This window comes from Phyllobates terribilis, unplaced genomic scaffold (genome assembly GCF_046119375.1).
Source record: "Phyllobates terribilis strain yellow unplaced genomic scaffold, ASM4611937v1 Scaffold_1__5_contigs__length_1240528914, whole genome shotgun sequence".
Lineage (NCBI taxonomy): Eukaryota > Metazoa > Chordata > Amphibia > Anura > Dendrobatidae > Phyllobates > Phyllobates terribilis.
Window position 1 is genome coordinate 613,021,328 of NW_027362761.1, and position 15,962 is coordinate 613,037,289.

Consider the following 15,962-nt stretch of genomic DNA (forward strand, 5'->3'; position numbering starts at 1 on the left):
CCTTGGCCATCCCCATCTGGCACTTGTCGGGTCGGATGGTAAGCTGGGCTTTGTCTACCTTCTGCAGCACCTGAGACACGTGCTGAAGATGCTCTTCCCAGGTGTTGCTGAAGATAGCCTGGGGCATACACGTGACATCCCTCTAGTAACTGGTCCACCATCCTTTGGAAGGTAGCCGGGGCGTTCTTCATCCCAAATGGCATGCTGGTAAATTCATACAGGCCAACAGCGGTGATGAATGCAGACTTCTCTTGAGCCTCTTTTACGAGTGGGATCTGCCAGTATCCCTTGCTTAGATCGATGGTAGATATGAACCAAGAGCCTCCTGATCTGTCTAGTAGTTCATCCACCCAAGGCATGGGGTAGGCGTCTGTAACGGTGACCTCATTGAGTCGCCTATAGTCCACACAGAAGCGAGTACTCTTGTCTTTCTTGGGCACCAACACTATACTGGCTGCCCAGGGGCTATGGGATGGAACTATGACCCCCATATTCAACATGTCATCCACCTCGGCCTTCATCATTGCCAACACTGGAGGTGTCACCCGGTAGGCGGATTGTCTGAGAGGAGTGGCTACACCTGTGTTGACATGATGCTGGACCAGGGGTGTTCGACCAAGCCGACTTGTGAACAGGGAGCCATATGTTCCAAGCAGTTTTGTTAACTGCTGCCTCTGTGATGGAACAAGCCGCTCTCCCAACGGGACATCCGTTACCCCATTCCCATTTTGGATTCCACTAATAAGTCGGGGATCTGGTCCATATGTGGGTCATCTAAAGGGGCACAGCAAACTGCTTAATTGGTAACTTCCCTTTCCTCATAAGCTTTTAGCCTGTTGACATGATAGGTCTGTTCACGTACACCCGCTCGATCCAGGGCCATGGTGTAGTCAGTCTCCCCTCATTTCCTGGTGATGGTGAACGAACCAGCCCACATGGCTTGCAGCTTGTTTTTGCGCACTGGTACTAGTACTAAAACCTTCTGTCCACAGGTAAATTCTCGGAGTCTGGCAGCACGGTTGTAATACCGTTGTTGCCTTTCCTGAGCTACTTCTAAATTCCCATGGGCTAAGGCCATGAGGTACTTCATTTTTTCCCTAAACTTTTGGACATACTCCAAAATGGGAACCTCTTCTGCGGGGAAAGTGCCCTGCCAACTCTCTCGTACTAACTCCAATGACCCTCGCAATTTTCGGCTGTACAGCAATTCGAAAGAGAGCCCGGTAGAATCCTGCGGCACCTCCCAGTAGGCGAACAGGAGCTGCTGCAGGTTTTTTTCCAAGTCGTCCCCCTTGGACTCCACATATCGACTAATGAGCTGTTTCAACGTTCCATTTAAACACTCACACAACCCGTTAGTTTCGGGGTGGTATGGGGTGGAACGCATGGGGCGAACCCCATGTTTCAACCAAAGGGTCTGAATCAGCTCACTTTGGAACTGGGTCCCCTGGTCGGTCAATACCTTCTGCGGAAACCCTACTCGACTAAAAATGTCCAGTAGAGCTTGAGCCACGTGCTCTGCATCTATGGATGACAGGGCAACTGTTATGTTCTGCAACTTAGAACTAAGGAATAGGAGGGAAAAGCTGTCCCTGCACTGAGACTCAGCTTAAACCCTACGCTGGGGTGGGTGCCCTATTCCTTGTGAATAGCCCCACCGACACTCCTGCACTGAACTCAAACAAAGACCTGGAGGAAGCGGAAAGGGTGCCCCTAAAATATCTAAGGACTGGGAGCAAAAACAGGAGACCTCCTCAAAGAAAAGTAAGTTGCAGAAATGAAGATAAAAGGAAACAAAGCTGGTGGAACAAGAAGTCCCAGGATATCAATTGTCACAAAGAACTAACAAGGCAACTTAGCCAGAGCACAAGCGAAACAACACTGATGTCCAGCGGGGAATGGGAGACAGGTGCTGAGTAATAAAGAGTGAGGAGATCACGTGACCAAGACACCCAACACCAGAGGAAAAAACTAGATGCCAGCAAACCACAAAAAGATGGCCAAAAAGTAAAACAACATAGATACTAACAGCAACGGCCTTCTGATAGCGGTTGGCAAAGTCGACCAAGGTGAGGATAAACCTCTTTCCACTGCGGCTGAGGACAGCTAAGGGGCCCACTAAATCGATGGCAACCCTCTGGAACGGCTCCCCTATCAAGGGCATGGATTGGAGCGGGGCACGAAAGGATGCTCCCCCCATCCGTTGACAAACCGGACAAAAGGATCGGTATTTCCCCACTTCTTGAACGATCATTGGCCAAAAGAAACTACGTAGCAGACGGGCCCAAGTCTTTTTGACACCCATGTGCCCAGCTGCAGGGACATCATGGGCCAAGCGCAGGAGTTGGGGTCAGTACTTCTGGGGAACCATGAGTTGATGTACATGGACCAGGGTCTCTCAGGGCAGAATGCAGGCTTTTCCTGATATAACAGCCCATTCTCCCATCTATACACCTCCCCCTGATTTATTTCCCCAGGTCGAGCGGCTGCACTGCGGGCAAGGTCTAGGGTGGGGTCTGTGAGTTGGGCTTCCTTAAAGTCTTTGCGATCTGTCTCCCCCCAGTGGACACAGTTTGGTCAGGAGTACTCACCGGCCCCGTCTCAGAGGTGGATGAAAGAATCGTGGGGTGCGGGTTATCCTCGGGAGGAGTGTCAGAACGATCCACATCAGTAAGTTGCTTGGCATGGCTACGGATGATGACTGTCAAATTGGCTGGACAGTCCTTGGCCTAGGTCATTCCCCAAAATAACAGGTGTGGGGAGGCCGTCCATGAGTCCCACTTTGACCTCGGCCTTGTCGGTACCCCAGTCCAACTGCACACGTGCTAGAGGAATGTCTGAGCGCTGACCTCCAGCCAGGGAGATGGTCACTTGGCGGCCGGGTAAATAGTGTTCTGGTGGGACAATATCTGGGTTAACCAGGATGATGGAAGACCCAGTGTCCCGAAGTCCCTGGGCCTAGATATCACCAACCTTGACGGGCTGGATGTGGTGATGGAGGTTGGCTGGTGTAGAGTGGCCAACCCGCCGTAGAGTATGGATGGGATATACCACTTCCTCTGCTGCTGGTGTGTCCCGGGGGTAGTGTCCCTCAGACCTGGCTTGCTCGCTTTGGCAGATGTTGACTGGCTGGGCTGGATGTCGGGCTCCAGACATGGGGCCCCGGCCCTGGGGACAATCTTTGGCCACGTGTCCAAGGCACCCGCATGTATAACAGCTCTGTGGGTTGGGCAAATCACGGGTACTGTTGGTGACCCTTGGTCCTAGTGGATTTTCTGCTGGGTAGCGGGAAAGTCCTGCTTGAGCGACGGGTGGCTGGTCTAATCTTTGAGTGAGGGGTCTTCTGGGATTGGTGGGCATATCAGGTCTCCAGCAGGGTCGATTGGCTGTAAACTCATCGGTCAATCGGGCTGCTTGCTCTGGGGTGTTGGGCTTCCGGTCAGCTACCCACTCTCGTATTTCTGGGGCCATTTTCTCCATAAGTTGCTCGAGCACGATCAAGTCCTGTAGGGCAGCAGCGGAGTGGGCAGCTCTACCTTCGAGCCAGCGGTTGCAGTGTCGTCAGAGTTGACTGCCAAATTCTACATAGGAGACCCCCTGGCGAGACAATGTCCGAAACTTAGTGCGATATCTCTCTGGGGTGATGGTAAAAAGGGGCAGCAGAATGTCCTTAATAGTTCCATAGTCAAGGCAGTCCTGAGGCCCAAGCGACCGGGCAGCATCCCGTGCCCGGCCAGTCAAACTAGTCCAAAGGTATTTAGCCCAATCAGCTGTGGGCACCTGGTGCATGAACATCAGAGTCTCAAAATCTTGCAGATGTTCATCAACTTCAGTGTTGGATTCATTAAACACTGGCACGTCTCTGTAGCGGAGAAGAGTTCCTTGGGGGGGAACAATCATGGGGGTAGGGCCCAGCGCTGGCGGTAGTGATACTGGAACTCCCAAAACTGATTCCATAACACAAGCACTTTCCCCACTTGAGGCACGGAGGGTATGTATGAGTTATACATACCCCCGGCCAGTGGGCGTGGCCTCGCTTCATACACTTGTATAGAGCCAATGCCGCACCCAGTCTAGTGACGCTTCCGTCTACAGGACGCAACCTTGCTCTATACAAGTGTATGGAGAGCGAGGCCGTGCCCACTGGCCGGAGGTATGTACCATTTATACACACTCTCCATTCCTGGGTCTGAAACAGGCAAATTCCTGGAGTCTGCAGTCACACAGAGTGAGTGCTGACTTATCAGTTTGGACGGACAACCCCTTTAATGTCACAGAGGTTGAACCCAATCAATTATGGCCTGCACATTCACAGGATTCAGCTTAACCCTTCGGCCAATTAAATGAACTCCAAGAACGATATTTCTTGAACAGAAAAAGTACATTTCTCTAATTTAGCAAACAAAGAATTTTCCCCAGTGTATCCTATGTGATGTAAGCAGCATGTTGAAGTATACAGTGTGGTCCTGTGTATATAGTAAGGTGCTGTGTGTGTATATATAGTGTAGATATGTGTATATAGTATTGTGCTGTGTGTATAGTATATATGGTAAACGCTACACTATATACAAAGGCACATATCTACATTATATAGTATACACACAGCTTTAGACCATGTTTTATAACACAGTATATAGTGTGGAGCTCTGTATATGGTGTGGACTCCCCACTACAAATTATATACTCAGGCACGGCACATACTACAAAATAGTCCACTTATTAGTATGGTCCACACATATAGTAAATGCTGTGGAGCTGTGTAATTGGAGCATTTCATAGGTAAGGAGTGTGAAAGTTTTATTGTCCTCTGATTGATAGTTGGACCCGAGCTGTGATGCCCCAACAAGGTCTGAGGAGCACATTCTCTAATTGATGAAGAAAGACATAAATCCATACGACGCCTTCATTCCTGCTCCGAGTGTCCCCGATCATCATAAGTTTGTATCCCAGACTCTCCTGTCTCTCTGGGAGGTGAAGTTACTTTTCAATACCAGAAATTTCATGTCCATGATGCTGTGATCAGGGCTACAAAAATGTTTGGCCACAGGTAGATCTATTCATTCTTTCATTGTATGGAGATGAGAATTCATTCTTGTTCGAAGCTTTTGCACTGTTTCCCCCAGTTGGACATTTGGTACATATAATTAAGTACACCCCATTAGTTGTGGTGCAGCTGAAAGTACCTGGGATCTTGAAGTCCTAACGTGTGTATCTGGGGATCTTTATCTTGTCATTATATCCGGAGGGTTTACATTCTTTCTGGTTGCAGGGAAAGGTTCCTGTAGCTGGTGGAGAGGACAGGGAGCTCCTGACAATGATGCTTCTAAGATTCGGGGGCTCCCTAAAACACAGAAGTGGGGGGTCTGGAAATATGGATTGTAATCGGGCATCTTTTTTGTACCAGAAGCCAATTGACCGTCCAACGTACCTTAAATGGGACAGATTTCATTCAAAACACATAAAACCTCTCTGTGTTGTCTACAGTGCGGTCATCAGATATCGGAGATGTTCCAGCCCTACAGGTGGAGACAGACACCTCGGTGGCCTAAGACCTTCATGAATCAGGGCGACCATCCGAGAACAAGGAAAAAACAGACTGCAAGATCCCCCAGAGTCTCAAGGAAGCGTCCGCTGCACCACAGAACCAAAGGAGAAGCAACCGGGCGCCTGGTCGTCACCTACAACCCGAAGCTGGGGGTCGAGGCGTGGAAGACGCCGCTTACACCTGTATCTCCAGACCCCAGAGTCACTGGACCTGGTGGAGCTCCAGACTTACCAGACACACCGGTCAGACGCGGAGACCGTGGCCCGGTCACTAAGGGGTTAACCTGTATAATGAGCTGAAATGTGGCCTAAAATTACAGAAGAGACGTGACCACATTTACAGCAGCGGAGCTGGAGCGGGGCGAGAACGGGGCGAGAGCGCGGCGAGAACGGGGCACGAGCGGGGCGAGAGCGCGGCGAGAACGGGGCACGAGCGGGGCGAGAACGGGGCACGAGCGGGGCGAGAGTGCGGCGAGAACGGGGCGAGAGCGGGGCGAGAACGGGGCGAGAGCGCGGCGAGAACGGGGCGAGAGCGCGGCGCAAACGGGGCGAGAACGGGGCACGAGCGGGGCGAGAGCGCGAGAACGGGGCGAGAGCGCGGCACGAGCGGGGCGAGAGCGCGGCGAGAACGGGGCGAGAGCACAGCGAGAGCGGCCGTTATAGGGCTGAGAGAGATTTTATCAGGTCTCTCTTTCTTTTGTTTTCTCAAAGTTTGTGGCTGATTCATACAGTGCGATATTTTAAGAGTCCTAAATTTTTGTAGAAATCTGTTCTGCAGGCAAATCTGGGACTAACTGCAAATGTCTCTGCTGGAGCGCGTCACTGTCTGACAGCGGCGGAGTCTGTCAGTGTCAGAGCGAGAACCCGAGTATAAATAGTTTCACGGGCTCCGCCCCCTGATCACATGACCATCTCCACAGGTCCCTCACCACTTAATATCCTATTCACTGCTGAGCTCCGCCCCCTGATCACATGGTGGAGACGTCACCACAGGTCCTTCACCACCTCTCTCCTGAGCTCCGCCCCCTGATCACATGGCGGTGACGTCACCACAGGTCCTCCCGCTCTCAGTGCAGCAGCTCCGTCCTGGGTGTGCGCAGCTCTTGCTCTCTGGTATCAGCCAGCAGCAGGTTTCCGCTTCCCGCCATTCCGGTGAGATTACAGGGAGGGTTTGTGGTGAATCTGTGAGAGGAGAGTGTGGGGTGAGATCAGAGCTGTTCCTGTGGAGGCTCCTGCTCCATGTGACTGCGGCTCCTCAGTGTTGTATGGGGGATGTGCAGCGGCTCCTCCTCACCTCACCGCCCCCGCTGGAGGTGGAGTTACCACGGTGACCGTCCCCCGCTGGAGGTGGAGTTACCACGGTGACCGTCCCCCGCTGGAGGTGGAGTTACCACGGTGACCGTCCCCGCTGGAGGTGGAGTTACCACTGTGACCGCCCCCGCTGGAGGTGGAGTTACCACGGTGACCGCCCCCGCTGGAGGTGGAGTTACCACGGTGACCGTCCTCCGCTGGAGGTGGAGTTACCACGGTGACCGTCCCCCGCTGGAGGTGGAGTTACCACGGTGACCGTCCTCCGCTGCAGGTGGAGTTACCACGGTGACCGTCCCCCGCTGGAGGTGGAGTTACCACGGTGACCGCCCCCGCTGGAGGTGGAGTTACCACGGTGACCGCCCCCGCTGGAGGTGGAGTTACCACGGTGACCGTCCTCCGCTGGAGGTGGAGTTACCACGGTGACCGTCCCCCGCTGGAGGTGGAGTTACCACGGTGACCGTCCTCCGCTGGAGGTGGAGTTACCACGGTGACCGTCCCCCGCTGGAGGTGGAGTTACCACGGTGACCGTCCCCGCTGGAGGTGGAGTTACCACGGTGACCGTCCCCCGCTGGAGGTGGAGTTACCACGGTGACCGTCCCCCGCTGGAGGTGGAGTTACCACGGTGACCGCCCCCGCTGGAGGTGGAGTTACCACAGTGACCGTCCCCCGCTGGAGGTGGAGTTACCACGGTGACCGCCCCCGCTGGAGGTGGAGTTACCACGGTGACCGTCCCCCGCTGGAGGTGGAGTTACCACGGTGACCGTCCCCCGCTGGAGGTGGAGTTACCACGGTGACCGTCCCCCGCTGGAGGTGGAGTTACCACGGTGACCGTCCCCCGCTGGAGGTGGAGTTACCACGGTGACCGTCCCCCGCTGGAGGTGGAGTTACCACAGTGACCGTCCCCCGCTGGAGGTGGAGTTACCACGGTGACCGTCCCCCGCTGGAGGTGGAGTTACCACGGTGACCGTCCCCCGCTGGAGGTGGAGTTACCACGGTGACCGTCCCCCGCTGGAGGTGGAGTTACCACGGTGACCGTCCCCCGCTGGAGGTGGAGTTACCACGGTGACCGTCTCCCGCTGGAGGTGGAGTTACCGCGGTGACCGTCCCCCGCTGGAGGTGGAGTTACCGCGGTGACCGTCCCCTGCTGGAGGTGTAGTTACCGCGGTGACCGTCCCCCGCTGGAGATGGAGTTACCACAGTGACCGCCCCCGCTGGAGGTGGAGTTACCACGGTGACCGTCCCCCCGCTGGAGGTGGAGTTACCACGGTGACCGTCCCCCCGCTGGAGGTGGAGTTACCACGGTGACCGTCCCCCGCTGGAGGTGGAGTTACCGCGGTGACCGTCCCCCGCTGGAGGTGGAGTTACCACGGTGACCGCCCCCGCTGGAGGTGGAGTTACCACGGTGACCGTCCCCCGCTGGAGGTGGAGTTACCACGGTGACCGTCCCCCGCTGGAGGTGGAGTTACCACGGTGACCGTCCCCCCGCTGGAGGTGTAGTTACCACGGTGACCGTCCTCCGCTGGAGGTGGAGTTACCACGGTGACCGTCCTCCGCTGGAGGTGGAGTTACCACGGTGACCGTCCTCCGCTGGAGGTGGAGTTACCACGGTGACCGTCCTCCGCTGGAGGTGGAGTTACCACGGTGACCGTCCTCCGCTGGAGGTGGAGTTACCACGGTGACCGTCCTCCGCTGGAGGTGGAGTTACCACGGTGACCGTCCCCCGCTGGAGGTAGAGTTACCACGGTAACCGTCCCCCGCTGGAGGTGGAGTTACCACGGTGACCGTCCTCCGCTGGCGGTGTAGTTACCACGGTGACCGCCCCCCGCTGGAGGTGTAGTTACCACGGTGACCGTCCTCCGCTGGAGGTGTAGTTACCACGGTGACCGTCCTCCGCTGGCGGTGTAGTTACCACGGTGACCGTCCTCCGCTGGCGGTGTAGTTACCACGGTGACCGTCCTCCGCTGGCGGTGTAGTTACCACGGTGACCGTCCTCCGCTGGCGGTGTAGTTACCACGGTGACCGTCCTCCGCTGGCGGTGTAGTTACCACGGTGACCGTCCTCCGCTGGCGGTGTAGATACCACGGTGACCGTCCTCCGCTGGCGGTGTAGTTACCACGGTGACCGTCCTCCGCTGGCGGTGTAGTTACCACGGTGACCGTCCTCCGCTGGCGGTGTAGTTACCACGGTGACCGACATCCGCTGGAGGTGTAGTTACAACGGTGACCGTCCTTCGCTGGCGGTGTAGTTACCACGGTGACCGTCCTCCTCTGGATGAGTCGTAGCTGTAATGTTATTCTCATATTTCGCCTCTGGGGTGACAGACAGACAATGAATAAAACCTCGTCAGAGTCGCTGATCTTTCTTCTTGTCTGAATGAGTGATGAGAAGGAGGCGCAGTGACGTCCGCGGACAGTCCAGCAGGACAGGAAGCTTCGCCCCGTGTCGGAGGTCGTGGCCGCTCAGTGATGAGAAGCTGTGATCGTGGTGATCTCCTCTGGAGAATTTCCACCTCATAAACCCGTTAGGTGTGTGCAGACGATCTGGAGCCGCTGTGTGTTTATGCGGCTTGCAATCTGCAGCAGGCAGATGTTACAGCATAGTGGATGGATTTATAGAAATCCACGTCCACTATGCGTTCCCATGCTCCTGCTGATCACCTTCGGACACTAACATGCGGCTCGTCTTTCCAGACCGCAGCATGACAATTTCTTCAGCAGGTCCCCATGCGGCATTTCCTCATAGACCTAATCTCTATGGGAAAAGTCCACATGTGACAAAAAAAAAAGGTGGGGCTCATTTTCATATCCACTCGCAGAGTCTGGGCTGCAGGCTGGGCGATACGTCTGCACATACCTTTACAAGACTCTTCCAGTTCACTTCCATTGTAAAAAAAAAACAGAACCCGTTGCTGTTCACATGTTCAGTGTAAAAAAGCTACCCTCATCATTGTCCCCTGCCCGCGCTGCGATCAGCACCAGCAGGGGACAATGATGACAGTGGTATTTTGCTCCCTGTGTCTCCAACTGTAAAAATAAGAATAAAATTAAAAAAAATCCTTATACTCACCTGTCCTGAGTGTCCCCTGTTGTAATCCACCTGACCGCTCACACCAAGGAGCCGGGAGAATGACTCGCTGCAGTGAGCATGCCCCGGAGCTGCGCTCAGCGAGCGGTGTCCTGTCACTCACTGAACTCAGCGCAGCTGCGGGGCTCGCTGCAGCAAGTCATTCTCCCTGGCTCCTTTGCGTGAACGGTCAGGTGGGGACACTCAGGACAAGTGAGTATAAGGATTTTTTTATTTTATTCTTATTTTTACGCATGGACACTGCGGGAGCAGACTACTACTCTCATCATTAACCCCAGCCGGTGCTGATCGGTTCCCCCAGCAGGGAGCAATGATGAGGGCAGCGTTCAGCACCCGGCGCTTGGCAACAGCACGAACTGTACCACAGATTCTCAGGCGCTGGTATGTGTCACACGGATGTCTTCTGTGTGTCATCAGTGTGGGACATTTTGCGGACCGTGCAGCAGGTAAAAAACGGTTATGTCAATGTGTTTTGCCCACGGACACACGGTCCATGGAAACACACTGACATGTGCATAGACCCATTCATTTCAATGGGTCTACTTGTGTCAGTGTCTCCAGTATGTGTGGAAACGGACACCACACGTACTCTAAACACTGATGTCTGAAAGAGGCCTAAAGGAGTATAATCAAGTCCTTAAATTGCTTTAATTAGACAGCATGAAAATAAGCAAGTTTGCAAGTTACTTGCTTTTTCTATCTTCTGTCATTCTCCTGCAATTAGAGCTTTTATCTTGCATAGTGTACAGCTGGTTTCCAGCGAGCCTTAGTACCTTGGTGAGAGTGCGCAATAGTTACATCCAGGGCGGTGGAGTCAGTGTCCAGTTTGGTCGAGTCGGATTCTGTATAAAATGGAGCAACGCCGACTCCTAAAATATATAATAAATTGGGTCCAGTACAATGCAGGATGAGCTGTAAATGTTTTAATACGAATTTGGGAAAGTTATGAAATGTCCTATAAATGTCTGTTCTGTTCCTGATCTAAAGATCTCGGCTTTTAGCTGAGATGAATCTGTGCTGCACTTTATGTACACGCTCAGTAGTGACCAGGGCTGTGGAATGGGAGTTGGAGGTTTGGATTACAGACGCCCCGGTTACATCCCAGTAGAGGGGTTAACTCCTAACATTCTAGTTGGCTCCCTTCAGTCTTTCAGTTTCTATACAGCAGTTATCTGCTTACCTCCCTCCTCTCCCCTTCTGAAGACAAACCGTTGTAGATCACCAGCCCAGCTTCTTTCACAGAAAATTTGCTATCTCTGTGTGTAAATACAAAGATAACGGTGTAGGCTCTGATCAAACCACTGACATCTGAATGTGTTACAACAGAACTTGTGCTGAGCTTTATAGTTCTACTAATACTACAGTTCTATTCACCAGAGCTGTCAATCAGGGAGGAGACCCCGCCCTGCCAGACACCTGGAAGTAAGTAGACTTCATAGCGCTGAGCTGCTGAAGAGACTTCAGAATAACCTTTTAAGTCTTTTGCTGAGTTTTTGGAGCACAAAATGTGCAGAAATTCAAAGTATTTTATGAGATTTTCTTCTCTGTGGTTATATGCATGTGGCGCCCAGCTGCGCTTGGTACCACAGATCCTAGAGGGGTGCATTAATGGAATCCTCCACAAGAGGCCCCCATAAGCACTCACACACCTCCACCTTCCACCTCAGACCACCAGAGGGAGCCCGTTAGGGATATAAATAGGGAAGGTGGAGCTAGGCAGTTAGTCAGTTGGGAGTCTAGAGTCTAGCAGTTAGTCTGGAGTGCACAGAGAGTGAAGAGCTGTGTGTGCGGAGAAGCATGAGGGTTGCTGTGTGAGGCAAGCTAGGTCTCCAGTGGTCCTGAAGCCCAGTCCAGACTCAGGAGCTCAAGTAAGTGAGCCCAAGGCGTGCCGACGCCTGTAAGAGCGCTGAAGAGCGGCAAGCTGCCGTTAGTGTGAGTAGCCTAGTGAGGGCCCGAGTAGGCCGAAGGCTAGAGGAGTGAGTAGCAGTGGGGGCAGAGGAGCTTACCCAGCTCACCCCAAAACATTTAACGGACACCGGGTCCGAGCTTACCGGGATCTCTACGACCGAGTAAGGCATAACCGGAATCCCTGGAGAACTACAGGTCCCAGGATCACCAGAAAGCTGATACTTAACAGAGCCAGGAGACACATAGGCCCCGTAAGCTGGGAGCGTGCACTCCAATAGAAGGCCCTACCACAACGTCAGCCGGTGCAGGACAGAGATAAAGTTAGGCTTAGCTTCAGGCAGGTCAGAAACTTACTACGCAGAGGAAAGAAACAGGAGGCCCTTTACCCGCTCATTGGGGAGGATCCTGATATGCACCCTTCACCCTACAGTGCTCCGGGATGTGCCTGAATCACCACCAGTAAAAGGTACTGAAGTGACTATCGTGTCTGTCCCTGTTTTTGCTCTGACCCGGCTGGGTCTCGCCTGTCCTGCATCCCCCTCTCCATACACTGCTCTGAGGCCTAGCGCCACCTGTGGGAGCTAAACCATCGAGCTGCCTTATCACCGGCCTCGGCGGACTGCCGCAGCGCTGGTGATTCTCACCAGAAACCACAGGTGGCGTCACGAACTTCCATAAAATTAGCAACCAAACCACCCTTTTAAAAGCTGACCCCAGGGTACGGGCCCAGGAGCCGACCATCCCCAAGGTCAGGCAAAAAGCCCGGGTACCAAGTCGTCCCCATTCCCCTGGGCTAGTAATGCACACCATGTCTTTGTTTTCAGGTGGATCCAGCTGGTGCCGCATAAAATGGACCTAATGCACAACCTTGCTGTGCACATGTTCAGTATTTTTTTACTACTTTTAACTGCTTAAGGTTTGGAAACTCTGGAGTGGTTAAAAGAAATGACAAGTTCATTCTTGGGCGGCTTTTGCTCTCTTACTGAAGAAGGGAAAAGACGCTGGCGGTGGAGCGAAAATGACTGTAAAACCGCCTCAGGAATAAAGCTGCCAACTTTTCCCTGAAGCGGCTTCACGTGGGAAAACTCAATGGCTGCATCGGCATCAAAAGAGCACCTTGTGCATAGATCCACATTCTTCTCCAGAAACTCGGTGATCCCATAACCTTATGAGGAGTTTCTTTACTTTTTTTTTTCTAAAGAGGCATTGAATACCGCCTGGTGTAGTAAAAGAGTGCATGTTCCTTCCTTGACGCATATCCAGAAGGATCCTCTGCTAACTGCGCACTGTCCAATTGAAAGAATGCTGAGAAATGTTCAAGGAAAACATTTTTTCCAGAAAAGGAAAATTCTCCATAGCTTCCCAGAACATGTTTCCGCTTGAAAAGTGGTTTCAGCTTGAAAAACTCATTATTTTTGAACACCTAAAAAATCTCTGTTAGCACATCGACTTAAATGACCAGCCAAAATATTAGGACCACATGTAGGGTGTCCACCTAGCCTTTGTTCCAATCATTGTCTCTGGGACTGGCAGAAAGTGCCGAGCGCTGCACTTGGCAGCCCAATAGATTAGACTGGAGCGGCGGTCGGGCATGCACTCCTCAGCTCCGTGTGGGTCGGGACTGTAATGCCCCATTCTCTGGGGTCCTGAGCTCTGATCACAGCGTTGGTTGGGGTCTGATCGCTGGATTTCCCTATAAATAAGGGGATTTTTTTTTCTAAATAAACCTTTAATTCACCCCCACCCCTCCCCCTTTTTTAACAAAATGTAAATTGGGAAATTTAAATAGGAAAACATTAACCCCTTCCCTACAAAGCCAACTTCCATTTTTCCATTTTAATTTTTTCTTCCCATTCTTCAAGAGTCAAAAATTTCTTTGTATTGTGTCACAGCTTTGATAGTGTCGCCATAACTTTTTTCATTTTTTGGTCAATAGTGATATGGGCTTTTTTTTTGCAGAACGAGACAATGTTTATATTGATACCATTTTGGGATAGATGTGAAGTCAGCCTAGCTCCTGTTGTCACGGCCAGGGCCGGTGCCCGCTGATTAACCCTCCGGGTGCCATGATCTATAGCGATCGTGGCATTTGGAAGGTTGTGAGATTGAGGGGACCCCCCTGTCATCCCCATCTGCAACCTTGCGACAAAATCACAGGGAACTGATGGTTGGCCTGGCACCTGGAGGTCAAACAATGACCTCCAGATGTCCCAGGTACGGTGACCTGTGAGACCCAGCCATAGGTAGGGTGTAACAGGCGATCTGCCTGTGTAATGTCACAGGTCTCATGCATTGTAGTGCTGGTGCATTGCAATGCATGAGACCAGTGATCAGAGATATAAAAGTTAAAGTCCCATAGAGGAACTAAATAAAAAAGTTGTAAACCCCCCACCCCCCCACCACAAAATAAAGAACAAAAAATATTACACCAATAAATACGCATATTTATGTAAAAATAAAAAAGCATATATATTTGGTATCGCTGCATCCAGAACGACCTGATCTGTAAAACTGTCAAACTAGTTAAGAGTAAATGCCGTAAAAAACAACGTGGCAAAAAAATGATGCTTTGTCATCATACTGCTGGAAATAAAGTGGAATAAAACGCGATAAAAAAGACAAATGTAAATAAAAATGTTATCACAGAAAACTTCATCTTGTCCCGCAAAAAACAAGCCACGATACAGCTCCATCAGCCGAAAAAAAAGTTATAGCTCTCAGAATAAAGCGATGCAAAAACAATTTTTTTTCCTATGGAATAGTTTTTATTGTGTAAAAGCGCCAAAACATAAAACAAATTTGATAAATGTGGTATCGCTGTAATCGTACTGACCCGAAAGAATAAAGCTGCCTTATCACTTTTACCACATGGTGAACGGCATAAAAAAAACCCCAAAAGAACAATTCCTGAATTGCTGGTTTTTGTTCAAATGTTATGTGCTCGAAAATGGTACCAATAAAAACATCAACTTCTCTCGCAAAAAACAAGCCGTCACATGACTCTGTCAGACAAAATATAGGAAAATGAAACCTCCCACAACATGGTGATGCAAAAACTTCATTTTTGTTTTTTAGAGTGTGACAGCTGCCAAGCATAAAATCTGGCATTGCTATACCTGTGAGTTTAAAATGCTTACTACACCACTAGAGGAATTCTTCAAGAGGTGAAGTTTCATAAATGGGGTCAATTGTGGGGATTTTTGCTGTTCTGGAATATTTACTGCTCTCCAAAGCGACACGGCGTTCACAATCTATCCCAGACAATTTTTCACTAAAGTAGACGTGTGATAAATGTTAGTCATGTCACACAAAATAGTTCATAAATATCTGGTTTAAGGGCATAAAAATGTAAAATTTGGAAATTGCTAAATTTTCTAATTATTTCTCAAATGTTCAATATTTTCATAAATAAATGCAAAACATATTGACCAAAATTTACCACTAAAATTAAGTATAATGTGTTATGAAAAAACAATCTCGGAATCAGCGGGATCCGTTGAAGCTCCAGAGTTATTACCATATAAATTGACACTGGTCAGAATTGTAAAACGAGGCCGGGTCATTAACGTACAAAGTAGTTTAGTCCTTAAGGGGTAAAAGGTGTATTCCTATTTCAGACATTTATGTCAAAATATCACAAGGTGGATCTCACACTTATAGGGTCACATCCCGACGAGATGGCCACTGCTTTCAGGCAGAGAATGGAGATGAATAGAGAGGTTGCTGCAAAAGTCCACAGCTCTCTTGATTCACTTCTACAGCAGATATAGAAACATCCCAGCACTCAGAGGGGAGTCACAGCTATCCTATAGGTATGGGTTATCCTGTGGCTATGACATAAATCTCCACGTTGGGAATTCTCCTATAATCTGCAGTTCTGCATCTCACGTTATATCGTCCATCTTCTCCTTTATCATGAAGACGCCGGGAGGACAAAATCCCTCCAGCTGATCCAGTGTTCATCCCTCCTTCTCCTGAATGACCCCGAGGATGGACGAGGACGAGACCACCAGAAGATTATTACACTTCACCCTGGAGATCATCTCCCTGCTGAGCGGAGAGGTAACTCCTCTACATTTCTATCAGCTTTATTGTGTTATGTAACAAGTCCGACA

The 15,962-nt window shown here is 51.1% G+C and overlaps 2 protein-coding genes across 7 annotated transcripts in view; both read left to right on the forward strand.

Moving 5' to 3' along the window:
* LOC141272556 (uncharacterized) overlaps positions 1–15,962 on the forward strand; it is a 639,831-nt gene that overhangs the window by 615,163 nt on the left and 8,706 nt on the right. Inside the window, exons 1-3 of one of the 4 annotated variants that reach the window (XM_073683405.1) lie at positions 6,573–6,696; positions 15,508–15,659; positions 15,769–15,909. In XM_073683405.1, coding sequence (XP_073539506.1) covers positions 15,826–15,909 — 84 coding nt within the window. In that variant the 5' untranslated portion in view covers positions 6,573–6,696; positions 15,508–15,659; positions 15,769–15,825. Of the gene's footprint in view, positions 1–6,557; positions 6,697–15,507; positions 15,660–15,768; positions 15,910–15,962 lie in introns of those variants that run through there. The other 3 variants (XM_073683413.1, XM_073683422.1, XM_073683430.1) reach the window with 3 other exon arrangements.
* LOC141272500 (uncharacterized) overlaps positions 1–15,962 on the forward strand; it is a 312,347-nt gene that overhangs the window by 216,211 nt on the left and 80,174 nt on the right. The gene's annotated exons all lie outside the window — the stretch shown is intronic.